Genomic DNA, 26047 nt, shown 5'->3' on the forward strand with positions numbered 1-26047 from the left:
CATTAACTCGTTGAATAACTTGGTTTGTCAAGAAGCTATCCAAGTGTATGTGGAGTATGAATTTTTTTTTTTTTTTTTTAATGGATAATTTTAGGACTCCCATTAATTTTAGGGTTGGATGGATAGTTTTTCGGATGCAATGGTTGCTATTAATTTTCATTTTAATCCATTTTCTCCCTCCGATTTGGAGGATGAAGTTTGTTTTTTTGGATGATAATCTATTCGTTTCGGTATCATCTACTCTTCTCGATTGATTGGTGATGTACGTCTTTTTTTTTAAAAAATGTTCTATCAAATTTCTTTCTTCCAAGAAGGGGGAAAAAAAGAATTGAGTGACAAATAACATTGCAAATAAAATTGAACAACATTTAAATGATACAATTATGTTATGGTTGCTAATTTTATATTGGAACTTGTTTATATTAGATGATGTAATTTTTTTTATATTTTATTGCACATATATACTTTTCATATTGTATGCCAATAGATATGGACCATTTGAATTTTGAAAAAAAAAATAATAATCCTAAATGTAAACTCGATTGATAAGTGGTAAAGTGAGTTTGACCTAATGATATTGGTATAACCTTTCTATCGGGGTTCAATCTCCTACTTCATAATTATTGTACTTTTTTTTTTTTAAAAAAAAAAAAAAAAAAAAAAAACTCTATTGGTAAGTAAGGGTCCAATGATTATTTATTAAAACTCCATTAGAAAATGATTATTCAGAATAATCTAAAAATAGAATTTATATTTTCTTCCGATTCCTCATTTGTTGATAAATTGAAGCAGCACAGTTACAGTTTCATAGTTAACAGACTGATGTCGACCACCGATCAGTTATAAACTTGAAAAAGGTTCCTTTTCTCTTTATTTTTCGAGAAAGAAACAGCTTTCATTTGCAGTGGGCATCTTAAATGAGCAACATTTGTTAGCGGTGGCTCAAATTGATTACTTTGATAGCGATATCGACGAACGTCTTGATCCGCCATTCACGAAGCCCATTACTTGAATTTCCAAACCGCAAAAGTCGAGAAGCAAAATCAAAACCCAAAACAGAAACCCCAAACGGCCAATTTATTAGCCATTTACCAGCTCCCACATGATTAATTTTTCCGCCTACCATCTCCATAACCAATAACATTATTGTATACAAGCAGTTACCACTCACCGACATTTTCCCCTTCTTACTTCTTAACTACCTACCCTTTCTTCATGAACTCTTCTACATTTAATAACCTCACCTCCTTATTTACTCGTATTTGTCATCTATCACTTCCCCCTTCTCATTTGATTGCAATTCGATCGACTTCTGCTTGCTTTCATCTTGGGAGGAACACTCCCCAGCTCTGTTTTTCACGTTTTCGTCTGTTTTCAGGTGAATTTTCTTGCTTTTTAGTTGTTTGTTTATTGTGGAAAAACATAAACAAATGGGAAATTTGTGTTGCTCTTTTTCATTTGGTTTCTGGGTCATTTAGAAAGTTTTTTCTACTTATTTGATTTGGGAACTGTATTTTTTGTTATTGTTATGTGGGTTTGGTTTTGGAACTCGTGCCGTTCATTTACTCTGTCACTAGCTAATTGTAACTTGTTTGTTCTTATGTTTTTGGGATGAGTTGTTGTATCGTTGACTCATTTGGGGTGGAACTATTGATGGGTTCTTGTGTTTTGAAGCGAGGAAAATATTGGTGTTCAACAAATGACTGTGGTTATAATCTTCTTCAATAGGAGACTGATCATTCTGCTATGACGATGAACCCACTTTGGTTCCGCCACTTACCTAGCGTGGTGAACTCATTTTCTAGTTTATGGTTAAAATGATGGTTGTAGTAGATAGTTAGAATGTATAATTGAAGCTCAATCATGCCATTGCTACTATTCAATGACTATAATCTCCTTAAATCTGAGACTATTTATTCAGTCATGACAATTGATCCCATTTTGGTTTCCTCTCACTTACCTAGCTTGGTGGGGCTGGTTCTTTAGAGTATGGTAAAAGATCATATTTCTGTTAGCTTCCATGAATGTATAGCTGAAGCTCCATCATGGCATTTCTACAGTTAACTTTTTAGATGGTGAAGAACTTAAGGGATCTAGTTTTGTGGTAATCTGAATGAAGTTACATGACATCCGTTAGGTTCCACCAATTTGGAAGTATAGAAGTTAGTCTTAACTGTTTTGCATAACTGTTTTACCTGTTCTTATTCTGATTATTGTTTTCTCCTCATGTTATGCAGTATTAAGTTCTTATACCTTCATGGAGGTGGTCAAATCAGCTGCAAAGCATGGTTCGACTTGTCGTGAGAATGTCGCTATTAGAGCTAACCAGAAAAGTCATAGTTACATACAACTGATCTCATCTGCACTAAAGATATCTGATCTTTTGACTAGCAGTAATCTACGAACTGTATGTCCACTTTATATGGTGAAATCTGAATATGTTAGTTTGATACTGTGGTCTTTGCTCGGCATATTTGTATTAAGAAGTGAACCTTTAGTGATTGTTGTCATGAGATTGTAGTAAGCAGAAGTTCTAATTGATATCTTATGATGTGGAAGATAAAACATCAAAACATCGACATGGTTTGATATTGAACTTCAAAGTGTAACATTTTTTTTGTTCCGAAGAAAATGCTACTAATGGATTCATTGAACTAGATATATCATTGTTTTGGTGCTTGAGGAATGACTAAACTTGTAGTTCTTGCTATGTTTTCTTTAAGTATGATTAAGTGTACCTTTATCGCTTTTTAGACAACTTTGAATCACTTAATTGATTCATAATCTTATTAAATGGTGTGAAGGGACATGCGCATCTTGGTGGAGCTAAAATTGGCATTGTAGCAAAACCCTCGGCTGAATTTCTTGCTGGAGTGTTGGGAACTTGGTTCAGTGGAGGCGTTGCTGTTCCACTTGCACTTAGCTATCCAGAGGCTGAGCTCTTACATGTCTTGAATGATTCGGTTTGCTTTTGCCTACCCTTCTCATTACTTTTTCTCCCTTCTAATGTATTATTACTGGAAAGTTCTACTTTGATTAGTTTCATCTTAGCAACTATTTCTATTTTCCCTTTTATTTTTACGGGTGGGGAAAATTGTAAAAGTATTTAAAAGTTTACTCGACTGTAGGAGGTCTCCATGATACTGAGTACTGAAGATCATGTTGAATTTATGCAAAGTGTTGCTGCTAAAACAGTTGCAACAGTTTCTCTTATTCCACCTGTTCCTCATATTTATTCAGAAAGGAATTCTCATGATCAATCAACCGATATAGAAGTAGATGCAGCAGATGCAGATAGAGTTTTTCAGGGGACAGTAGAGAACTTGAGTAAGATAGAGGATTGAATAACTTTGTAAACTTATGGATTGTACCCATCAAACATGTTTTTTATTTCTCATTTCAAATGTGCAGGTGATGATCCTGCATTGATAATTTATACCAGTGGTACAACTGGTAAACCGAAAGGAGTTGTTCACACTCATAAAAGCATCACTTCACAGGTATGGGATGTTCATATGTCTGTGATAAATTATGATTAACAACCTCACTTCACAAAATTAATAACAATGTATTGAGGCCTAGCATTCATAGTTGATATTAAATCTTTTTTAATCCTTTGGTCTAATTTCAGGTTCACACATTGTCAAACGCTTGGGAATATACATCAGCTGACCAATTTCTGCATTGTCTTCCCCTGCATCATATCCTTGAATTATGTTCATTTTTTACATTATTGCTTTAATTGTCTTATTTCTGCAACTTAAAATAGAGTGGAAAATTGTTGATGTTAACTAGTAATGCACATGTTCATGGGCTGTTCAATGGCTTGTTAGCTCCTATCTATGCAGGTTCCACGGTAAGTTAGCTTTAATGAGTTTTCTTTGTAAATTAGGTTGTTTTTTTGTCAGCTTGACTTTGGTTTCTTTCTCATGTTTCCAATCAAGGTTGAGTTTATGCCAAAATTTAGTGTCAGTGGTATCTGGAAAAGGTGGCGGGAATCATATCCGTCCAAGAGTTCTAAGTCTGATGATGCTATAACAGTTTTTACCGGGGTAAGCAGTCTTTATGCTGAGTTTGCATGCTATTTTTCTTGTGATACTGCCTAGATGGCTAGATTTTAAATACAAAATACATGCTAAAGCTTACCAAACACAAGCGCTATGAAACTTAACACTCTCTCATATGATCCAATTGGCTTGCTTACAATGATCGGCTGTCTGACTTAATGAATTAACTATTTTTTGGTTATGCCCTTTATTTTACATGTTTCTGTCAATTATTTCAACATTAATGAATTATTATTCTTTTAGAGGTTAAAAAATATGCACATTTGAGCATCGTAATGATAGGAGTGCTATTAGGAAATAAGTAGAGTATTAAGGGCATATAAGCAATTAGTTAAGAAAGTGATATTAAGAACAAAAAGCAAGTGATGTCAATATTGGTGAGTGAATAGAGCTTGAGAGTTGATAGTTTGTTATAAATTGAGGGAGAGGGGAAGGGAAAAGGCCGACAATATTTTGGTGAGTGAAAAGGGCTTGAGAGTGATCTCAAGATTGGGAGGGTTCAAGTACCTCTAACACTTAAGTTTATCTGGTAGTTTCATTATCTTTTATATCTCAATATATTTGGGTTCCTATCACATTATTCATATTAAGAAGTTCTTATATATATTATAAGTGTTTTCCAATCAAATATCCGTGGATGTATAGGTTCCAACCATGTATGCTCGATTGTTACAAGGTTATGAAGCAATGGATTCAGAGCTACAGCTTGCTTCTGCCTCTGCTGCAAGACAGTTGCGCCTTATGGTGAGTTTGAGGAAAGAAAGGATCATGAGATATTTACATAATTATGAACAGTTCATTTATCAAACCCAATAATGGCATCTTTGGGGGTTTTAAAATAGTAAATGTCTAGTATAGTAGGATAATTGACTCCCTCTACGGTATGTTCTTTGGTCTTTCTAACATCTTTTAACTGTGACCTGCTACCAAAGTTCCCTGCTTCTGTTCCTAAAATTTACTCCCATCTCCTTCAGATGTGTGGCTCTTCTGCACTCCCTCCTCCTATCATGAAACAATGGAAGGAGGTAACTGGCCACGAACTTTTGGAACGATATGGTATGACCGAAGTAAGTGAATTTAGTTTGAGAATTTATTCAGGTTGTATCCAAGTGACATCACACCATTTTATTTTTTATTGCTAGAAAAAGCACTAAAATATTGTCTTCTCAATTATGCTTTTCTAGTTTGTCATGGCAATTTCAAATCCTTTAAATGGTCAGAGAAAGATTGGAACTGTTGGCAAACCCTTCCCCGGCGTTGAGGTTAGTACTGCCCTTTTACAAAATCTGGAAAATGTTCTGAAAATGGATTTCTTGCTCATTCGAATGTTGTCTTCCTGTATCAACTTCTGTTTTCTATTTCCAGCTGTCCTAGCGAATTAGAATGTTACATTTATGGAGAGAAATAAATTACTTGCCAGATGTTCCTCCCATCCCAGAATTCATCTAGGAAATGTTAGTCATATATTATATCTTTTTACGATATCTCACAAAAGTTGCAAAAGTATCTTCTTGTTAGTATTTATCAAAAGAGATGGGTAGTCTCAAGAAGCCCTTATCAAGGAGGCTCCTTAGGAAAGGACAAATACCAAATTCTTATTTTATTTTATATTATTGTTTTTGGAATAAGAAACTAACGTTTCTTTGAAAGAAATGAAAGGATATACAAGGGCATAAAAAATAACAAGCCCAAGAATAAAAACAAGCCCCAAATACAATAATGAAAAAGGGTCCCCAATCCAAAAGAATAAGGCAAGCTAATAATTACAAATTCTAGGAAGGTGTTAAAGCTCCTTCTTTCAAAGATTTTGAAATTCATTCCCCCAGCACTTGTTCATTTTTTTCACAGAATGGTCTACTTAGGCACTGATGAAGGAAGTTTGCACAATTCCAATTGGCACAATAAAAAAGCTAAAGGTCTCAGAATACCACCTACCTAGAAGTTGTATGTTTGAATATTTGGGTGAGCTTAATTAAGGAAAGCCTTGATGTCTACAAAGTCTGGTTTTGGAGAGAGCATAGACTTCTAAAAGAGGAAATAAAAAGGATGGAAAAAAATAAAATAAAATAAAAAACTAAACATGTTGCATCTTGGTATAAGTTCCTATCATAGAAAATATTGCAGTCGTGTAGATAATAAAAGCATGCATAGTCATTTATATTAAATAGTATTAACGGGTGTTGTGAACTTCTGTTAATTTAACTGCAAAGATGTAATAAGGCCGTAAACTGGTGTTTGTTAACCTGTGCATCTGACAAATGAGATGAACTTTCTGCCATCCTTTTAAAGTCATAGTGAAAGATCTACTTACCATTGGATCGTATACACTACTCCTGTGTTAGACCACCCATTAAGAATGTTTTTAACAGGGGAATGTTGGTATTTATACCTTCTTCTGTGTTAAGGTTAGTTATCTTGAATTTTGTGTATAAACTGAGTTCTTGGAGGAGAGAGCAGCCCTCTTAGTTGGCTGTAGGTATCTTGTGACTCTATATTTCGAACCTGTTTCCCCTGTATTTTGTTCTATTAGCATATCTGAATATCCTTACAAGTGTTATCAGAGCCATTCGAACAACTTGGGGAGGTGGACGAAAATGACGCAAAAACAAATCGAAGAGCGGTTGAGTGCAACGGAGGCTGATATCGGGAGTATCAAACAGGAACACCATAGGTTGGGAGCACCGGAGAAATCGGTAGAGAAAATGTATTACCTACTTGAGGAAATACATGGAGAACGCCGTCATCCTCAGGGTCCATCGGAGATAGCCGAAGTCACCACTGGCAAGAGGAAAACTTGAACAGAGGAAGAGTCAGAGGAGAATGATGATGTAGGAGAAGGAGAGACTTCCCAACTGAAGGAGGGATTGGAGGTAAGAGAGGATTAAGTTCAAAAAGCTAGAGATGTTGGTGTTCAATGGGAAGGATCTGGATGGATGGTTCTTCCGAGTGGAACATTACTTCCAACTACACCTTCTGACTGAAAAGGAAAAACTAAAAATAACGATTGTGAGTATGGAGGGAAAGGCGTTGAACTGGTTTTGTTGGGCAGAAAATCAAAGGAAGTCCAAATCGTGGAGGGAGTTGAAACGAAGGATTTATGACCATTTCCAACTGCATCAGAGGGGAACGTCGTGTGCCCGATTTTTGGCGATCAAACAAGAAGGTACGGTTGTAGAGTATGTACAGAAATTTGAAGAGTTGTCGGCCCCGTTGCCGGACTTGGCAGAAGATGTCTTGACGAGCACGTTTACAAACGGCCTGGACCCGGTGATCAGAGTGGAAGTTTTCTCCATGAGGCCCGTGGGCCTAGAGGAAACGATGGATGTGGCCCAATTAGTAGAGGATCGGATTCAAGCGGCCCAATCGTCCCAAGGAATGTATGGGAAAGAATGGAAATCGACTAAAAAACCAATGGCTAAGAATACGGACGGGATAGTGACGCATACTGTCACGTTGGCAGAAAAAAAATCCCTTCCTCAGTCCCTACATTTGGAGCGAATCGCCGAGACCCTTAGTTTCACAAGTGGACAGACTGGAAACTGCAAGCTTGAAGGGAAAAGGGTTTGTGTTATCGCTGTGATGAGCCGTTCGGCAAAGGCCCTCACTGTAAGAAAAAAAAGTTACGTTTGTGTGTGGTGGCAAACGACCTTGACGACACGGAGATGGAGAACGTCGTCATGGAGGATCGCATGCTAGAAGTTAGCCCGGTGGTAGAACTCTATCTGAAGTCGATGGTGGGCATGGAGCGATGACGGTGGATTGGAAGGAACTCACCATGATGTTCACGGTGGGAGAGTTGAAAGTGGTGGTCAAGGGGGACTCGACGTTAGCCCACGTGGAAATTTCATTTAAGATGTTAGCCAAGACGTGGCATCTGGATGATCAGGGGTTCTTGATTGATTTTCGAGCCATGGGAATCCCACGTGAAGACCGGGAACTCATGCTCATAGACAGCATAGCGGAACTCTAGCTCGAGCTTGACCTGTTACAGGCAGAGTTTGAAGATATGTTCAATATGCCCGAGGGGTTATCGCCAGTGCGACATATAGACCACCGCATTTAGTTAAAAACAAATACTGGCCTGATCAATGTAAGACCCTACCACTATCCACATGCACAAAAAACAGAAATAAAAACGTTGATCGACGAGATGATGACTTCAGGGATCATACGGCCGAGCGTTAGTCCTTTCTCGAGCCCCGTGATTTTAGTAAAGAAAAAAGATGGGAGTGGCCGTTTTTGTGTAGATTATCGAGCGTTGAATCAAGCAACGGTACCAGATAAGTTCCCTATTCCCATGATTGACAAGTTGTTGGACGAACTCAATGGTGCTTGGGTTTTCTCCAAAATAGATCTGAAATCGAGATACCACCAGATACGTGTGCAATAGAAAGATATGGGGAAGACCGCATTCAGAATGCACGAGGGCCATTATGAATTCCTCGTTATGCCCTTTGGGTTAACCAACGCCCTGACAATGTTTCAAGCACTCATAAATCAGGTTTTTCATCCCTACCTCCATAAATTCTTGCTCGTTTTCTTTGATGATATTCTGGTGTACAACATTGACATGGCAACACATCTGGAACCTATGAAGTATAGATACTTCATGTGAGGCAAAGAATCAGTATCAGACACGTATCAGATACCGATACTTCCAGATACTTCCCAGATACTTATCTGACACACGATTTGACGTATCTATACTTTCAGATACTTTCCAGATACATATCTGATACGCGATTTGACGTATCTATTTATATGCGTACTTTTTGACTTTTTAAAGAAAAAAAACAAGTAACTTATCTAATCTTTCCCAATCTAAAATTAAGCAACCTATTTAAAAAGCTCACTACTCGAGTCCAAAACTAAAAGAATAAAAAATAAATAACGGACCAAACCCTAGACTAGAATCATCTAATCTCCATCTTCACATTTGAGTCCCCACAAAGTCCACCAAAATATAAACCATTTGGATATCTTCAACAATAAGTTCTTCGTTTATCTTCATACTTCTCTCTTTAATATTCTTCTTCTTCTTCTTTGCAATATGAGTCACTTTTCTATTGCATTTTATTAACTATTGTACTTCAACATCTTAGATGTTGCTTTTTTTGTATTGTATTTCAGTGTTTGTATTCTATTTTGTGCTATTGTTATTAACTTGTATGCTAAATTTATCTATATCCTAGATTTTTTTTAAAGAAAAAAAAATGTATCTTCAACGTATTAGTATCCTCAATTTTTAGAAATATATGTATTAAAAAAATATATAAAAAATAACGCATCCTTAGATGTACCCGTATCTTAGTTTTTTAGAAATTGACGAATCGCCGTATCTGGTCGTATCCGTATCATGTAGCCGTATCTGTGTCTATGCTTCATAGTCTGGAACAATTGACGATGGTTTTTTGGCTCCTCCGTGAGCACTGTTTGTACGCAAATAAGAAGAAGTGCCAGTTTGTGAAAGATAGAATTGAGTATCTAGGACATTGGGTTTTAGCCAGAGGGGTGGAAGCAGATGAGGAAAAAGTTCGTGCCATGGTGCAATGGTCCATTCCACGGAATGTGAAGGAATTGAGAGGATTTCTAGGCTTAACCGGATATTACAGACGCTTTGTGGCCAATTATGGGGCCATAACCGTACTGTTAACACGATTGACAAAAAAGAATAGATTTATTTGGTCTGGGGAGGCTACCAGGCATTCGAAGCCTTAAAAGAAGGCCATGATCACCTTGCTCATTTTAGCTTTACGAGATTTCAGCCTTCCTTTTGAGATTGAGACAGATGCCTCGGGAACCGAACTGGGGGCGGTTCTATCTCAAAACAAGAGGCCCATAGCCTTTTTCAGCCAACAATTATCGCCGGTGGCCAAGGACAAGTCGGTTTACAAGAGGGAGTTGATGACTATAGTATTGGCCGTGGAAAAATGGCATCATTACCTCTTAGGGCATCAATTTACAATGTACACCGATTAGAAGGCTCTCAGGCACATACTTGAACAGCGAGAAATTCCATCGGGAGTTCAGAAGTGGTTCACCAAGCTGATGGGTTACGACTTTGAGATTTTCTACCGTGCAGGGCTTGAAAACAAGGTTGCCGGCGCTTTATCGCGGATATACCTCACTACTGAATATCATTGCAGTACTGTCTTTGATTGACTTGAATGTGGTCGATAAACAAGTACAGGAAGATGCGAAACTGAAATCCATCTTCTATAGGGTGGTGGACGATAGTGACAGTGTGCCACGTTACACGGTGCGCCAAAGGAGGTTATTTTGCAGAGGGCACCTTGTTCTTTTGCAAACTTCTTGTCTATTACACTTTCCATGATTCGGTTATTGGTGGCCATTCGAGACTTAAAAACATACAAGCGATTATCTGATTGTATTGGGAAGGAATGAAGTCGGATGTGAAGAGGTACGTGGCCGAATGCGTGATCTGCCAAAGAAATAAAACACAAGCCCTTTCTCTAGCTGGGTTATTGCAACTGCTGCCCATTCCCAACCAGACATGGGAAGATATCTATATGGATTTTGTGGAGGGTCTGCCTTGCTCGAAAGGATACGACGTTATTTTTGTCGTGGTGGATCAATTGAGAAAATACGCACACTTCATAGCCCTTTCCCACTCATACTCTGCAAAGACTGTAGCCATGTTATTTGTGAGGGAACATTTCCAGATGCAGGGGCCCCAATTGAAGCGAAGTACAATGTATCACCCTCAGACGGACAAACAAACGGAGATAGTTAACAAGAGTTTAGAGCCCTATTTGTGTTGTTTGTGTAAGGAGAAGCCGAAGTCCTGGAGTGACAATTTACCTTGGGATGAATATTGGTACAATACATCATACCACACGTCACTCAAAACTACTCCCTATCAGGTATTATATGGGCAAGCTCCACCCCTGGTCATATCATATGGATAGTCAGAGAGAATAGCAAATTACTTGGTTGAGCAATAGTTACAAACAAGAGATGAGGTCTTAGTGGCTATGAAGGACCATTTGAATCACGCACAAAATCAAATGAAAAAATTTGTTATGCCCATCGTCGTGATGTACAATTTGAAATGGGAGATTGGGTCTATTTGGATACCCAAAAATGACTCAAGTACTTGCTGCACTTCCTGAGAAAGAAGTCGTCTTGGTATTGGATTCGCTCTTCTGTTAGCATGAACATGAATTAGATTCTATTTGTCTTCTTCTATTATTAAGTACAGCTGGTACCATTTCGAATTCGCCCCTACAGCCAAAAGTCTTTAGCGAAGAAATGTTGCGAGAAGCTGATATCGAAATTTTTTTACCCTTTTCATATTATGGGACGAGTCGGTGAGCTAGCATACTTATTGGACCTGCCGTCCACAACCCAAATCCACCCAGTATTCCATGTCTCTCAGTTGAAGAAGGCCATTGGGAGCCACCACGTGGTGCAGTCGGATATATCTCTCCTGAATGATGAATTAGAATGGATCCTGGAACCGAGTAAAGTCTCTCAGATGCGTTGGAATGAAGTTGAATAGGAGTGGGAATGCCTCGTCGAGTGGAAAGGGCAAGCAGATCATGAAGCAACATGGGAGTCCCATGCATTATTCAAGCAACAATTTCCAAATTTCCACTTTAAGGACAATGTGGTTCTTCTGAATAGGGGTAGTGTTAGACCACCCATTAAGAATGTTTATAATAGAAGGGGTAAAAAAGATTTACACCCATGGTAGAAGGGTAGAGGGCTGAGCCCAGTAGTGCTTGTAATAGGAGAATGTTGGTATTTATACCCTCTTTTGTGTTAGGGTTAGTCATCTTGAATTTCGTGTATGAACTAAGTTCTTGGAGGAGAGAGCAGCCCTCTTAGTTGGCTGTATGTATCTTGTGACTCTGTATTTCGAACCTGTTTCCCTGTATTTTGGTTCTATTAGCATATCTGAATATCAATAGTGAGGTAGAAACCTTACATCCTATCACTACGCTTTAACGTTCTTTTATATGCTTTACTCTGCATGTGTTAGGCCAAGATTGTTGCAGATGATGGGAGTACTAATGATTCAAGCTTGGAGGGTGAGCTGTGTATTAGAAGTCCTTCAATGTTTAAAGAATATTGGAAGCTTCCCGAGGTAGGTAGAATTGTAGAAATATGAATGACACCATGTATTGGGTATTATTCTTATATGCCTGAAATGCACTAGTTATAGAATTGAAGAGAATGAATCACCTAGGTTAGCAGAGCTAATTGGTCGGAGGTTTAAATCTTCCACTCCACATATTTTTTAATTCCAAAAAGGAGAAAAAAGAAAAATCGTGTGGCAGTTCAACTGAAGAAGTCCAATTAGTTTGAAACTTCCATTCTAGCATAAAATCTTCTCCCCTCACTTGCACCTTTACTAAAAAGAAAAAGAAGAAAGAAGAAAAAAAGGAGGAATTGTAATTGATTCAAATAAATCCTGTGATTTTCTTTCTGTAGGTTACCAAAGAATCGTTTATTGATGGTGGTTTCTTCAAGACTGGAGATGCTGCTAGACTTGATGAAGATGGTTACTACATCATACTAGGACGTAAGTTACTTATAACATACAAGTGGTTGTGCTTCGATTTGTAAGATGCCTGCTTCTTCAAGTGCTTAGCCAATATGCTGCGTTTCTAGTTCATAGTTCATAAATTGGCTGCTCTACTTTGTAATCGTACCAATACTTGTCAGCTCTTTACACGCTTTCACTTTTATAACCTGTTAATCAGATGACATGTTTTATGGTACGGAGCATGTGATGAAGTAATGAATTGATACCTATTAGACAATAGCAGTATCTTCTACCTTGTTGAATAAAGCATGCTTCCTTGCGGGGGCATGAGAATGTCACGGGATCTTTTGGTGCTCCATCTTTGCTAGTCCTATAGGAGTAGGGTGGTACATGCATCTGACAGCTAGAAGTTGTTAACAAAGCATTTCAGAGATGTCTTTGCATGCTCATACTCATATCACGTTTGCAAACGTTAACTTTATGAGCTTCAAGCTCTTGCCAGCTATTATGTGCATATTTTAGTACATTTGACTAAAACCTTCCTAGTTGGTGATATGCTTCCACGTTCACAGGTGACAATAAACAATAGAATTGACATGTAAATTTGTATACTTTTAGATAAGTATATCCAAAGTGGGTAACTATGACAAGGAATTCAGGTCCCTTGTGTGCGATTTTGTGTTGGTCATAACTCTCTTGATAGTGTGAGCCATCTAATACCGGCAACATGTTGTGGGGTTAGTCTCAACATCTAGAAAAATTTAATTCGACATTCTCCTTCTATTTGTTTAGAACTTGATAGTCTGAAAAACTGTTTTGAAGTGTTTGTAACGATAAACGGTCAAGAATCCATGCCATGAGTTGAACTTTTTTCTTCTTTTGCTGATGTTTCAGGTTTGAGTGCCGATATCATGAAAGTCGGGGGATATAAGTTATCAGCGTTAGAGATCGAATCAGTGATTTTGCAGGTAACTCCATCGCCCCTTCTATTCTCTCTCTTAAGAAAAGTGAAAGACAACGCCCACACCTACCACAAAATGGGAAGAATAAAGAACATGAAATGACCACCAACTAAATCACTTTGTGTAGCATCCGTCTGTCGTAGAATGTTGTGTGTTGGGATTACCAGACAAAGACTATGGAGAACGTGTCTGTGCAATTATTGTGCTTCAGCCTAACACAAAAACGACAACGCCTGATGAGTCCAACCCTACTATGAGCTTAGATGAACTCCGCACGTGGGCTAAAGACAAGCTTGCTCCATACAAGGTAATTCAGAGAGGAGTTTTTAGTTATTATAACTGTCATTTCTATGTAAATACGTTGTCAAGGCAATCTGATAAACTTATAATAATACGACACACTTTTCCAGTTACCGACCATGTTATTGTTGAAGGACTCGCTGCCTCGGAACGCAATGGGAAAGGTCGGTTGCATTTTCAAGAGACATTGCTTCCCAGTCTTTTGTTCTGTCTGATTGAGATTGAAACTTCTCTTGAATTGCAGGTCAACAAGAAAGATTTGAAGAAGAAGCTAATAGCCGAAGACTAAACCTATTGGACAATTTGGACCTACTGGTGATGAAAAGTGAGGCATAGACAAATGTTGTTAGTAGTAGTAATAGTATTGATTATTTGATTACTTGTAATTTGTGTTATTAAGCAATTATTTAGCTTCAATAATGTATACCATTCCTAGTCAACTGAAAAAACAAACAATGGTTCTCTATTGAAACTAGTTGATTTTGGGAGTGAGTTGCAAAAGTTCAACTACCTTTTTTTTTTCCTTCTTTCTAACCTTTGAGTTCAACATGTGAGATGTGAGGTAGAGATATGAATCTTTGATCTTTGGTCGATGATCTCTTTAACCAATTGATAGAAAATAGATAACAAATGAAGTCAAGATGCTTTAACATTTTATAAGGTTTTTAGCTTAAGTCATTTTGCTTTGTTTATAAGCATAATTGGAAAGAATCGTATGAAATTCAGTGGTAATGTAACGAAAAAAATATTAGGCCAAATCCATAGTCAAGTAGAGGAATCCATTCGAGTACTCTTCAAAAGAACAAATGTTCTATTACAAAGATAATCAAAAGCTCTCGATTATAATCCTAGATTGACTATTTATAGCCTTACAAGAAAATGAGATAATTAACTAATTAATTCTAAAATACTAATTGAACATTAATTAATCTAAATTAACAACCAAACTAAATGTTAACTATAATATACTAATGGTTATTTAGCTAAAAAAGGAGTGATATGGAAGAGATATGACGAAAGCAAAATTTAACAGAGAAAGCTATAATATTGCTCAACTCATGTGTGATTTTGTTTTAGTCATATCTCCTTCGATGTAAATCTATTTTAGCTAAATGATTAGATATAACCCTATTTTAGCTAAATGACCACTCGTTTTCTTACCTTTTTTTCATGTTCTTTTTAACTCTACTTATGAACTGTGTTAAATAAGAAATTGCGTAAAATGGCCAAATCAGAACACCCAATTGAAAAAAGATGGTAATATTTTGAATTATCTGATTTATGGTCAAAACGTGACGTAATTAATTCTCCAATTATGCCCCCACATCTGACTCTTCCATTAAGTACGACTGGTATATCATTTTTAAACTTTGAAAATTTTGTTGGAATTTAGCTTTTAATTAGATTTATATTTTAATTTAAAAATTCAACGCTGATATATTATTTTCAATCTTGAAAATCAAGTACTGCTGGTATATTATCCCCAAATCTTGAGTCCTCAACCCCCCGGTACATTATCCCTCAAATCTTGTGTAATTTTATTTATCTTAAAAAAAAAAACTTTCAAAATTATTTTTAAATCTTTATTACTATAAATAAAAGGAAAAATACTTTTAGATTGTAAATCAATTCTTGTGTTTTCAATTCTCAAAACAATTGGAATGTGTCCATGGTTGTTTCTTAAACACTTGTTTAAATTTGTTTTAAAATCTTAAAAATGTTGACATCATTTTGGATGAAGATGATTCCCTAGAAGATGATTCAATTCTAAGGAGATATCTATATCAACTAAAAGAATTGGAGATGGGTCAAGGAGAAAACACGATGCAAGTAAAGTTGCTAAATTCTATGCACATGCCAAAATCTTCCTTTGCATATTTTTTTAAACTTATTTACGGGTACACTGTATTTATACGATTTGATTCGATGAAGATATTTAAGTACATCATATTTTTTATATGAGATATATATTTATGTAGTTCAATATTATCTTCTATTATTTATAAGATTTAGTATGACAATGATTATAGCTATTACAAGGTATTGTATAGGTATATATGTGGCTTCATCTACCAAAGCTTAAGTTCTTTTTAATATAAGGCATCGTGAAGTTTGACAAAGAGTTAATTAGCTCCATTTAGTATAATGTATATGTGTGGCAAACTCTCTAATGGGTTAAGTTCTTAAATAATACACTATAATCATAGGGATTGATAACAAGTGTATGTTTGTCCTTTTTTAGATTTTAAAAAGCAGTAGATTTAGGTATTTGGCCATTTCTTAAACTGGAACTATTTTGATTTTTTTTTTCTTTTTTTTTTAATATCATCCTAATTTGACCCTTTATCCGGTCGACCCTAGGTTGATTGTACTAGGAATTAAGGCTGATGATAAAAAAAAATGAGAAAAATAATTTCTTTTCGCATATAACACAATTCAAGAACTTGCGAAGTTTCACCTAGCCATAGGTTACTAAATTGGTACCAAGTCCAAACCATAGGGGAGTAAATTAAAAACTATACCCGACCTATAGAAATTAAATTGAAACTTTTAAATACAAAATTAAATTTTGCCCAAAACTTTAGGTAATAAATTTTTAAATTAACTTACATTATAATTTTAGGAAAAGAAGTCTCAAAGTGATGAAAAATTGTCAAAAACAACCCTAAAGTTTTCACTTTTCAAAATTAGCACGCTTTTTGAAAACTTGTTAAACTAATTTTTCTTGATCCATCTTGGAAAATTAAAACCGAGATTTTACCAATCTTTCCGAATACTATATAATCTTTTCAAATTTTCTCCAAATTCAATTATTTTTACCAAATCTTATATCAAATTTTTACATAATTTTAAGGGCTGTGATTCTTAAATTTTGTAGATGATCAAAGTTTGCAAATAAAAAATTATGATTTGAGAGGCCAAATATATAGAATCTCAGTGTTAATTTTACCCAATATTTATATCTCCAACATCTTACTTAATTTTGGGTGAAAATGTATCTTTAAACTGAAAGATTTGAAAAATTAGGTAAGATTTGATATAAAATCGGTAAAGATAATTTTTTTATGTAAATCTCGATGGTCGATGGACGGAGAAAAACTACTATAATAAGTTTTTAAAAAAATTGTTAATTTTGAAAGATGAAAAGTTGGAAAGGCTATTCCTAACCCTTTCCCCAAAATAATGTACAATATAATGTGTGGACCCATACAACAGACTCCTGAGGAAGGGCTTGGGAGTTTAAGATACTTACGGTAGCATCCTTGTAAATATTTCGCATGAATGAATCAAATGTTTGCATAGCCAATGGGTGTTGAATCTAAACAGTAATATCGATACATCTATAATTGGGGGGCGGGGGAGGGAATTTTTGACAAGAGGATCCTATTCTGCACTGCCTACATGATAAGTAATCTCTTAGAGCTGAGGCAACTACTTCCTTCATCAATCATGTCAAATGATTATGAAACATATACACAAAAACATGAAAAGCCAAGATGTCAGGACCTATTGGTAATGAACTGTGTCAGATGCGTCCACATACTTAAAGGTAGAAGCTGCACCGAACTTCCTTACCACCTCATATTCTTCTGCAAATTCGTGGTCCTTATAAACATAATGTTTGATGCCACAACTGTGAGTTGAAGAAGGGTCATGCACACTTTTAGCTCGGCAAGGTAGGTTGGCGAGCATGCTGACTCGACCAGAATGACTAATTTCTATGGCCACTTTGTCATCTTCCACAGAAAGGGGTTGCTTCCATGGCTCCCCATCAATTCTCATGTAAGCATGGTTAATTGCACCTTTATGAAACTCGAACTGAACCCTTTTTGCCTGCATTGATAATAGGAACAGGAACAACCAACGTTAATTTCGTTCGCATCGCATCAAAGAGAGGATTTACAATGGGTGTTGGTTTGTTCTTGTGTCAGAACCTGAGCCAATTCTAGTTTTTATTTGAAGTTACCTGACCAAGACGAGTTCCATGTCCATTTGGAGCAAGTAGGACGAGCCCATGCCAGGCATTTCGAAAACCAACGATCTCAATAAGCCCATCATCCACATATGGAGGAGTTAGATCTCTCTGTAAGGTGAAAAAATGTGTGATATATTAATTAGAATCAGCATATCTAAACAGCACCTCGCGGTTTAAGAGGAAAAAAAGATTGGAACTAACATCACGTAATTTATTTTTGCTTGGATCTCCCCAAGGATCAAGTCCACCAGAAAAACTTGGCAAATTAAGACAAATTATAGATCTGATACTGCATTTGAGATTGAAAAGGGGAAGTGTCAAAGCATGTTATTCCAATTTTTTTTAATGAGATCAATCACTTGCACCTCAGCCATGTGCAGAAAGTAAAGATTCATATATGCCGGAATATTAAATAGCAAAATGGACAAGCAATTGGAAAACAGTTATTTTGAATCACCTTGAGGGAATTACAAGGTCCTCCCAGATACCGTCCCTCGTCATAATCTTCACGGTTGCAAGATTTGCTATGTTCCTGCATTGCATCAACTCATTCTAACTCGCAATTGAAGGCAAAAGAAGGTTGATTTAGACAAGAACTAGCAACTTGAAAGTTGATGCAAGTTGACAGACAAGAACTGGCAACTTGAAAGTTCATGTCATCGTAAACAATATGTTTATCAAACAAAAAGCAAGTGGAAATCTGATATTTTATATTGGATTTTATTGGCCATTAAACTAAGGCGGATAACATGACCCAAGGTTCAGAAATATAGGTAAAACTATCATATTTGTTCTTTTTAAATAATTATGGATGTTGGGGATAGTTTATGCACACGTAACTCTTATCAAGTCAAGATTATCGTGGTGTGGGATGTAACACGCTATATGTAGGTGACCATTGCCTAAATAATCGTACAAAGATGTATCAAAGACATACCTGGAAGTAGGATGGCATAAAGGAGAAACAAACCATCCTTGTTTACAAGCAATCTTCAGATATGCTTTCTGCCACAGCCAAAAGAGACAATATAACAACAAATGTATTGGTAAAGACGCCTAATTAAAACAATTGAAGCACATGCTAACCTAGAACATTATAGATAAGCAAAACATGCAGGTACCCATCATTTAATGTTGGATGGTTATAATCATGAGACACAACATGCTAAATGTCTAGCAAGACTACTACTAGATCATTGATAATTTAAATATAAAATAGATTTCTTTTCGGACAATATTCTGATAGGAAGGGTATTAGAGGGATATTAAGGTCATATTGGTAATCAGCTAAGTAGTTTGTTAGGAAAGTGTGGTTATAAATGCAGTGAGTCATAGGGAAGGAGGAAAGAGAGAATATTTTGTTGAGTGGATTAGGGCTTGAGAGTGATCTCAAGAGATTAGGAGAGTCCAAGTATCTCATTACTTAGTTTATCTTGCAATTCCATTACCATTTATATTCAACAAGTTTGGGTTATCATATTCTAGTACTACAGACATCAGGAAAGGTCTTGGATTGTCAACAATTTGCAACTGCGAGGCTCCCTCCGCACTTAGAACGATCAAATTTACTTGGCACAGGAAAAATATTTAACAGTGAAAAATAATTGGTCATTTCTTGTGCAAATCTTAATTATAAATTTAAGTCGTGCCAAGCTTGAAAGGAAAAATAAGTCAATACCTGATTAGTTAATTGATTCTTAAAATTTTCTGGATGCAACTTTCTCTCAGAGTGAAACGCATATGATACCTGAGCATCCATTCCTGTATAAACCATTCATCAAATTTCTGAGGAACTCAATTTGTGTATTTTTACGTATACTTGTAATTGCCAGATAAGTAAAATTGAGCTTCATCATTCTACAAGGTGTGTGCTACCATTGTCTTTTGTAAAATAGTTATCTAATCTGTTCTAATTGTCCTCCATATCAAGGTCAAGTTTCAAATTCTAGTAATACGACACCATATCATTATTAAACATTGCTATCACGGCTATGACAATGTAGGAGGGTTATGCTATAGGGCTATTCTTGAATTGTGCTTAGTCAAATAAAGCTAAAGAGCTAGTCACTTTCGCTTATTAGCTCGCTCAGTAGTTGACAGAAAGTCAAAATTATCTGTGGGGGCATGTAAAAACATCATGGCTGCAGAATTTGAACGACTTAAATCTGTCGTTGAAATCAGAAAAGTATACATGGTAAAAAAAAAATAACTGATAGTGTTGGAGGCTTGCTTATCTAAACCCAGAGCTCAATCAAATGAAGCCACATGATTTAAAATCCATGAAGCCACATGATTTAAAACCCATGTTATTCAACTAAATCAGACAATCAGAAACAAAGTAAATGTCTCTACCTGAGAATTAACCTTGTTAACAATATATTTCTTATCGCATTGCATATTGATTCAGTGAATTGTAGAGTGTGTCGAAGCAAAAAAAATTCTTACCAATACTGAAGTAATTCCAAAATCCACCACGAAATACATGCCAATTGTCCTGAAAATAGCCAAAACAAGGTAAAAAGCACAGAACGCAATGTCAAACCAAAAAAGGTCACATAGTGTCCACAATGATAAGATAACCATGTTTGATATTAATTATTTTTTTAGAAACCCACCATATCCTGTCTCTTTGCTCAATCACAAAGGGTTGCACAAATTTTCAACCAAGTATTTGAAGTAAAAATAAATAAATAAATTTAATGGTCTAATCATTAATGAATTCATGCAAAAGGTCTTATAGAATGATTCTCAGTTGCAGAAACATTTTTTAAAAAAAAGTGATTTCAGTTAATCTAGCACTAAAAGACGAAGCTTTTCTGACAGTTAATTGGGTGTGAAAATATTTTAAATACAATCTTCAAACACTGAATTTAATTGCCTGAATGGAACAAAATAACCCCAATAAAATGGTAGCAAACTCAAGCACAACCGCTAATGCGCAATTGAAAATCTCTAGTATTAAAGAATAACAAAAGGATAATAAGTGATAAATTCTTGCAGCAATTGAGAAATCCTAATACAGGCTTGTTTTATTTCCTAGTCTAATAGTAATTAAGATACTATCCTAAAACTCAAACTCCAATTGGAGTAAGAACTAATAAGTACTTAATGTTGCTTTTACAAAAATAAAGTACTTGATGTTTTGAAATGCTAATTCTTAACTTCTTTTTAAATCTTGATCCAAACCAATTAGTTGAATTGAATTTATTTCCATTATGATGAAAAACAATGTAAAAACCTGTAGGTGCGCATTCTTGAGGTGTACAAGTACAGTTAGCTATTCTCTTTTCAATTCTTATAACTTTTCTTTTCAATCAATCCAGGAATTTAATTTCAGAGTTCAATAGGACCAATCAGAGTGTTCTTCTCCCCTCGGGTGACATTTTTATCCTTACTTTAGGTACACCATTTTTCTAGTAAAAAATTTTCGTTTCCTACTGATGGATTATGAGCATTAGTGCTTGAGTCAGAATAGTTTCAACATGCTGAACATTTAAGCAGTTGAAATAATCAAAAGATGAATTTTCATTTAACATAAGAACCAAGACGAGTTTACTATAGTTTGTTTGTCAGGCTGGATACCTGATGGAATGCATGCAAACAGTGAGGCAGTTCGAGAGGTGCAATAGAATCAGAAGAACCTTCCTTTGGACTTCGCATTCTCATGAGAATATGCCAACTGGAATGAAAAAAATTGAGTTAATGAAGTAAACAATGACAATGTCATTCTTATTAAACAGACAATTCTGTAAAAGACAGTAAACATGTGCAATGATAAAAATTGCACTATCCTAATTCTGAACACCAAAGTTTCTGATCTACAGCTATACCAAAGCAGCAGCCCCCAAAAATTGATAGAAAGTTATTGAATAAGATAATGACTAGTTGATCTAAAATGGTATAACTTGGTAATACCAGTATCATTCAACAACTATCTAAGCTTCGATCCATTAGATAACTCCTTAGTCTGCACATCCATTGGTGATGTTAGTTGAGAACTTATCATATTATTTCAGGACGCTTTACTTGATAAAAATGTGTCACGACAATGTTTAAGTACACGTACATCCTACACCCTTACACTACATTATTGTTTGGTCATGCTAGAACAAAAGAAAATTTTAATAAACATGCTTGGATTTGGATGTTTATAGACGTATTACCTATCAATCTTCATTTCTCTTGCACTCCTTACTTGACTCAAAAATGATTCAACGGATTGACTGTCTGTGCCGGGATTTTTCTTTCCCTGTAAATTAATAACAGTTACTCTTTTCAAATTCAGACTTTGATGAGTCCAGGCACCAAGAATAATGTACACAGAAAGCAGAAAGCACAACTTGGATGCGAAGCGCCTGTTTGGTTCGCAATCCAAATTCTATTTTATGTTTTCAGATTTACTGAATTAAGTGAATAAGTGTTTGAGAGACAACCCGAATTCTGTTTCTGAAAACTGTTTTCGGATTTTGTGATCCAAACAGTGTAAATTCTAAAAACAACATTTTTATGTTTTCATTGTATCCTGAATTTGAATTTTAAAATTTAAAATGCATAATTATATTAAATAATGGTAAAAACATTTAGAAATATAGTACATATCATGTTATAAATTCAATTCAATTTTTAAAAATTAAAATATTTATTATGAAATATAATATAAATTAGAATAAATTTCAAATTTGGTCCCTATGGTTAGGATAAGTTGGTCCATATGGTTTTAAAATTTAGATTTTAGTTCCTATGGTTTGATAGAACTTCACATATAGCCTCTATGGTTTGTTAAGTCATTTTAAATAATCTCTACCAGAGGAATTATTTATGAAACTTTTATCAAATCATAGGGGTAGATTCAAATTAATCATAAGACCTAAATTTTAACTTCTTCCAAACTATATGGACAAAAATTTCAATTTATCCTATAAATTATATATTATTATAGAATAATAATTTTACAATTTTTTTTTTTTACATAAAACATGTTCATAAATAAATTAAAAATAGTTTATTATCAACTAATATTTAGTGGGTAACTACAACTAGTTTGCAATTATTTAAATTAGAATTCAATTTCTGAATTTTACAACCAAATACATATCTGAAAACATGAAATAAAACTCTGTTTTCATTTAATCCCTTGTTTTCAAATTCTCTACCAAATAGGCCCTAAATGTCTTGCCAGGAGATAAACCATGATTGCTTTTGTCAGAGATTATACTTGATAAGACCATTAGAACATCTTCCAGTGAAACGATTAATATTCCAAAGTCAAATACTGAACAAAACATTCAAGTTGAGATTTTTTGATCCATTATCATTTTATTTAATCCAGTGAATACAAAGATCATAGCTTTTAGATAACACGAGAAGAATCATTATTAAGCATATAGATGGCAAAAAATATCAAAATCACAGTATAATAAAGAAAAAAAAATATACCCATCCAAAGGAAAAGTGAAGGTTGTTTCCAGTTCCCAATGGCACAGTAGCAATTGAAGGTGGCTGAGGCAGTTTCATATCAGAAACGACTCCCAGAAGCCAGCTTGCAGTACCATCTCCACCTGCAACCTAATAATTAGAATTACATGTTAAGAGCAAGGAGCAGAGATCGGAGATAATTGACAGCTTATGGTCTCAATAATGGAAACTATAAGAGACGCTCAATCACGTATTCTCACCGGCAGACAAATACAAGAGAAATCACGACTTCACAAGTAACTCACAATTAATCTAAGATTCTTTTCGATATGTGCAGCCAAAAGATCTCCATTGTCCTTGAGCATGCCAAAGTTATGATAAAGTTGATGTAGCACCTTGTCAGGGCGACTCTCTCCCAGATCAAAAACCTGAATAAAGTTGCCTCAAATTTTAACATCCATGACCATAAAGAACTCAAAATACCAATAATATCCTGCATTAACGTAGATCAATTTACCTGATTTTTGTTGAGAAGAGCACGATATCTGACAAGGAGTTCGCCTCCAAGCTGACCGCCACTTTTGGAGTTAATGAAAACAATAACTGGACAAACAGGGAGATGGCTAACTCTTTCCACCTCTGATCCAATTGACAAAATATAGTTTGGAATGTAGAAGTCCTTCAAGTTAATCTCAGACATGAAACTCCCCATAGCTAAAAGCCTGTTGCAGAGAAAATCTTTTACAAGGTATTAATATAGTACTGAACGAACTTATGATTAAAACACCACATGCCTTACAACTCAAACTTGAGAAGTATTTCAAACTAGAAATTTCCAACCATTGTACCACTTAGTGTACTCATAAAAAGACCATTGACTTTTCCAGACGAAAAAAGGGTCGATGTTTTGACCTTTACCATATAGACGACACAAATGGAATCACTCAACAACATTTATGGTGGTCAACATTGAGTAGCTGGATAACCCCTTTGTCCACCTTGGGCAAATTATGACACAAAATATTCAGAATATACAACATATTCTCCTTCTAGAAACGAAGTCAGGAATGTAGCAAGGTGAATATCTTGCTACAAATCAATAATTGTAGGACAATTTAGGAGGTGGACATACTTCCCTTTAACTCTCTCCGCTGAACGAGACACAACATGAAAAAGAAATTCCTCCATCACTTAGAAAACGAGGGGCAGAAACTTCAATTTCCAGCAATTATAAACGTCAAAAAAACAGAAAACCCCCAAAATTAAGAATCAAAATACAAATTTAGTATAAACCCATATGCGTGTGATGCAGAAGTAAAGGAATTCGACCAAAATAAGAAAGAAAAAATAGGTCACAATCAAGATAATGGAATCAGATGCATAGTAAAAGATAGACGATTAAGGAGACGAAAGCAAGAGACACCTTGTATACCTGGAAAAGAATTTCTTGGGGAGATTCAAGATACGAAGTGAAAGATTCAATGATAGCTTAAAACAGAAGCAATTATGGAGGGAAAATTTGTGGGTCGTTTTCGACGGTGTAACAGTAAGCAATAAGAAGAAGAAAAGAGAAGAAGAAGGGAAATTTCTTTGCGTTTTCGTATTCCTAACATTTTCAACGAACGTAAAGGAAATTAAAGGAAAGAGAGGTGAGAAATGGGTTCACCTGCTTTGCCTTTTTTCGTCTTAAATTATTAATCGTCTTCGCGCCAACGCCATTATCAACAGCCATTTTGAGCTTTTTTTTCAGATGATGATGGCGTCGCGTGTGGAAATTGTATTGAATTATTTGGCATACCTGACGTTGATAAATGATACGCAGAGTAAATATAGCAATAAAATATTATAACGAATAAAGTTTCCACAAAACCGAACATAAAGTTCTTCAAGGTTTCATCTAGAAAGGAAGATTAAAGTTGTCCTAAAAAATAATAAAATAAAATAAATTGTCCCTTTGATTCCATCATATGAAAGTAAGTTTCATCTAAAAAAGATTAAATTGTTGTCCCAAAAACTAAATTAATTAATTATTTAATTAATTGTAATTGCTCCTAAACCTTTGAATACATAGATGATAGATGTTTTGAATTTTAGATGTATGATATATTTAGATAATCATGTTTGTTTTTGTAAGATTGTTATTGAAGAATCTTTTGATATTTGGATTTGTTTAGTAGGATTTCTATTTGAAAATGTCTTACATTTAGATAATTTTTCAAGGATATTATTGTTATTTATTAATTATATTTATATTAATTTAATATAATTTTAATTTAGGTAATATATTTGTTTTTTAATAATTTGAATTTTTTAAATTAATAAAATTTATATTATTTTTATTGTGTTATTTTCTCCAACAATTTTTTTTATATAAAATAAATATTAGTTTGAATTTGAATTTAAATATCTTAAAAAAGAATAAAGGTAACTACCATATATCTAGAAGAATGTTAGTATATGGTTGACAATATTTATTAATTACAAAACGCAAATAAAAGAAAGTGATATATATATATAAGAAAAAGGGTAAAAGGATAAAAAGAGGATGCCCCAGCGTAACAATCTAGAAAATCCATATTTTAAGAAGTCATCGAAAACTATTGTGATATCTCCACATCTTACTTTATCCCAAAACATATGCGGCAATGTAGATGCCCATTCATAAGGGAATCTTTGATTCCCATGAAATAGACGACCCCTCAAACTTTACACTTTGTTTAAAAAATAACATCAAGAGATGCAATAACATTTTTAATCTTTCATAAACATCTCGAACTATGCTTGAAGTAAATTTGGGATCTTTAACAATTACAGT

General features: G+C 35.0%; 2 protein-coding genes across 7 annotated transcripts; one reads left to right on the forward strand and one right to left on the reverse strand.

The window, feature by feature from the left end:
- The first annotated feature begins 905 nt into the window (after positions 1-905).
- LOC120090959 (malonate--CoA ligase) lies at positions 906-14375 on the forward strand. 3 transcript variants are annotated; one of them, XM_039048688.1, is made up of 18 exons: positions 1238-1378; positions 1675-1788; positions 2238-2407; positions 2805-2963; positions 3129-3327; positions 3412-3500; positions 3632-3701; positions 3804-3856; positions 3945-4052; positions 4713-4811; positions 5042-5134; positions 5252-5329; positions 12073-12177; positions 12525-12615; positions 13474-13547; positions 13669-13848; positions 13952-14005; positions 14086-14375. In XM_039048688.1, the coding sequence occupies exons 3-18, from the start codon at positions 2258-2260 to the stop codon at positions 14128-14130; spliced, it is 1647 nt and encodes a 548-aa protein (XP_038904616.1). In that variant the 5' UTR covers positions 1238-1378; positions 1675-1788; positions 2238-2257; the 3' UTR covers positions 14131-14375. The 3 variants fall into 3 exon arrangements, with proteins under 3 accessions (XP_038904615.1, XP_038904616.1, XP_038904617.1); XM_039048689.1 differs by having other exon boundaries at positions 1361-1378; positions 1729-1788; XM_039048687.1 differs by lacking the exon at positions 1675-1788 and having other exon boundaries at positions 906-1378.
- Positions 14376-17090: 2715 nt separating this feature from the next.
- Positions 17091-25054, reverse strand: LOC120091914 (diacylglycerol kinase 5-like). 4 transcript variants are annotated; one of them, XM_039050081.1, is made up of 13 exons: positions 24899-25054; positions 23750-23954; positions 23538-23660; positions 23254-23382; positions 21981-22066; positions 21400-21496; positions 20263-20311; positions 19496-19578; positions 18755-18822; positions 18275-18349; positions 18019-18106; positions 17809-17925; positions 17091-17675 (listed from the first exon to the last, which is right to left on the reverse strand). In XM_039050081.1, exons 2-13 carry the CDS (start codon positions 23942-23944, stop codon positions 17349-17351), a joined length of 1437 nt encoding a protein of 478 aa, XP_038906009.1. In that variant the 5' UTR covers positions 23945-23954; positions 24899-25054; the 3' UTR covers positions 17091-17348. The 4 variants fall into 4 exon arrangements, with proteins under 4 accessions (XP_038906009.1, XP_038906010.1, XP_038906011.1 ...); XM_039050082.1 differs by lacking the exon at positions 24899-25054 and adding an exon at positions 24665-24886; XM_039050083.1 differs by lacking the exon at positions 24899-25054 and adding an exon at positions 24665-24886 and having other exon boundaries at positions 23750-23970.
- Positions 25055-26047: the final 993 nt, after the last annotated feature.

Source organism: Benincasa hispida, chromosome 11, assembly GCF_009727055.1.
Source record: "Benincasa hispida cultivar B227 chromosome 11, ASM972705v1, whole genome shotgun sequence".
Classification (NCBI taxonomy): Eukaryota; Viridiplantae; Streptophyta; class Magnoliopsida; order Cucurbitales; family Cucurbitaceae; genus Benincasa; species Benincasa hispida.